This window comes from Echinops telfairi, unplaced genomic scaffold (genome assembly GCF_000313985.2).
Source record: "Echinops telfairi isolate 266 unplaced genomic scaffold, ASM31398v2 ScPeMD7_5;HRSCAF=22, whole genome shotgun sequence".
Classification (NCBI taxonomy): Eukaryota; Metazoa; Chordata; class Mammalia; order Afrosoricida; family Tenrecidae; genus Echinops; species Echinops telfairi.
In genome coordinates, this window is record NW_022103901.1 from 10,015,016 (window position 1) to 10,016,984 (window position 1,969).

Sequence of the window (1,969 nt, forward strand, 5' to 3'; positions counted from 1 at the left end):
GGTTCTTGATCTCCCCGGGATGCATCTGTCTCCGTCAGCGTCCTGGCGTGAAAACAGATGCCTCACGCTGCCAAGTGTGTGCCAAGGGTGCCAGTCAAAGTGTGTTTAATGAGGGGACGATTGAGAGAGGTGCGAGGTGCGGGCGATTCAATGAACCGGTCAGGGAGGGTGCTGCACGGAACCCGCAGTGAGCCCGAGGGGCTGAAGGGCCTCGCACCCCAGCACGCCAGAGCTGCTGCCGTGAGCAAGATCACGGGGCAGGAGCTGTGGCACAGGCCCCGTGAGCGCATGCCAAGACCTCACTCGCACACTCGTAGAAGCTAGAGGGCAAGAGAAACAAAACAAGGCTCGAATCTCCACCAAGCACGGTTTATAGAATTGTCTGCGTCTGCTGCTCCCTGGTGCTATCGAGTCCATTCCAACTGCTTGTGACCCCGTGAACAACAGAAACACTGCCCGGACCTGCGCCACCCTCCCATTGTTGGTATGTTTGAGCCCATAATTGCAGCCACTGTGTCAATCCTCATTCAGAGTCTTCCTGCTTTTCAGAAGAGCCTCCACCGTACCAAACAGATGTCCTTCTCCAGGGACTGGTCTCTCCTGGTCACGTGGGCAAAATATGGGGGATGGACACGCACCACCCTTGCTTCAAAGGAGCGCGTTGCCTGCACTCCCTTCCAGGCAGATCTGCTTGTTCTTTCGGCAGTCCTAAGTGGTGCTTTCAGTGTTCTTCACCAGCACCACCCTCCAAATGAGCTAGCCCCCGCCCATCTTCCTCGGCCATTATCCCTCTTTCATCGTGCACGTGAGGCTGTGAAGAATGCCCTGGCTGGAGTCAGGTGGGCCTGCACTCGAAGTGACGCCTGTGCTTCCCGCCTGTGAAGAGGTCTGGTGCAGCAGATTTGCCCGATAGAATACATCGCTTGATCTTGACTGCTGCTCTCATGAACACTGATTCTGGATCCAAGCAAAGGGGGAAATTTACCAAAGGATAAGTCTTTTCTCCGTGTCTCATACTAAAAACCTCACTGCCATTGAGACACGGTGGCCCTGTAGACTAGAGTCAGAGCTACCCCGTGGGTTTGCGAGGCTGGAAACCCGCCCCGGAGGAGAAGCAGACGGTCTGTGAGAATGAGGAAACCCTCAAGGAGGCGAAGGGACACAAAGTGAGCCCAGGCCACTGACAGCCACGAGTAAGAGACATGAACTGGAACCTCCGTAGCAATACGTATACAAGGAATACTTGTATAATGATTCCAGGAATCATGTCGCCACGAGTCAGGTGACTAACGTCATCACCTACACGGAAGCTCTTTGGGAAAGGAAGGCTGGGACTCAGAAAGGAAGGACAGTGTTGGCTGAGGGAGCTATATTATTGGAGGGATGTCAGTTCTCTGAGGGAACCCATTTTTCTTATTTTCTTTTTATATGGAGCCCCATGACACCCCTTGTCTCCTCTCACTCCCTTTGGATCTCTATGACTCCCCTTGTTAGTGCCCACTCCCCTTTGGAGCTCCATGATGCCCCTTGTCTCCGACCACTCATCTTTGAGATACCATGACGCCCCTTGTTTCCGCCCACTCAGGAACCCATTTTTCAAAGTGGATTTCTCTTACTCCTTGATGGACTATGAAGAAGTGTGACCACCTGTTGAAATGCTCAAAAAAGAGAGATTGGTTACCACATATACTCATGGATAAGCCGAGTTTTGCAGCACATTTTTAAGGCAGTTTTGTGGTAAAATTAGGTGCCTCGGCTGATACTCAGGTCGGCTTATCCTCGAGTATATATGGTAAATCAGAGTTCCGTTCTTACAACCACCTTTATAAACGTAAGTTAAATTATGAGATTGAGACCCTCGTGGGAAGCGCGTCCATTTAAATTAATAAGGGCCTGGCACTAGAATGATTGTACAAGTATTCCTTGTATAAGTATTGCTACGGAGGTTCCAGTTCATAGAAGCATGGGT

At 51.4% G+C, this 1,969-nt stretch overlaps 1 protein-coding gene across 1 annotated transcript in view; it reads left to right on the forward strand.

Moving 5' to 3' along the window:
• The first annotated feature begins 150 nt into the window (after nucleotides 1-150).
• ZSCAN21 (zinc finger and SCAN domain containing 21) overlaps nucleotides 151-1,969 on the forward strand; it is a 5,016-nt gene continuing 3,197 nt past the window's right edge. Inside the window, exon 1 of the mRNA XM_030888763.2 lies at nucleotides 151-280. Coding sequence (XP_030744623.2) covers nucleotides 151-280 — 130 coding nt within the window. The remainder of the gene's footprint in view (nucleotides 281-1,969) is intronic.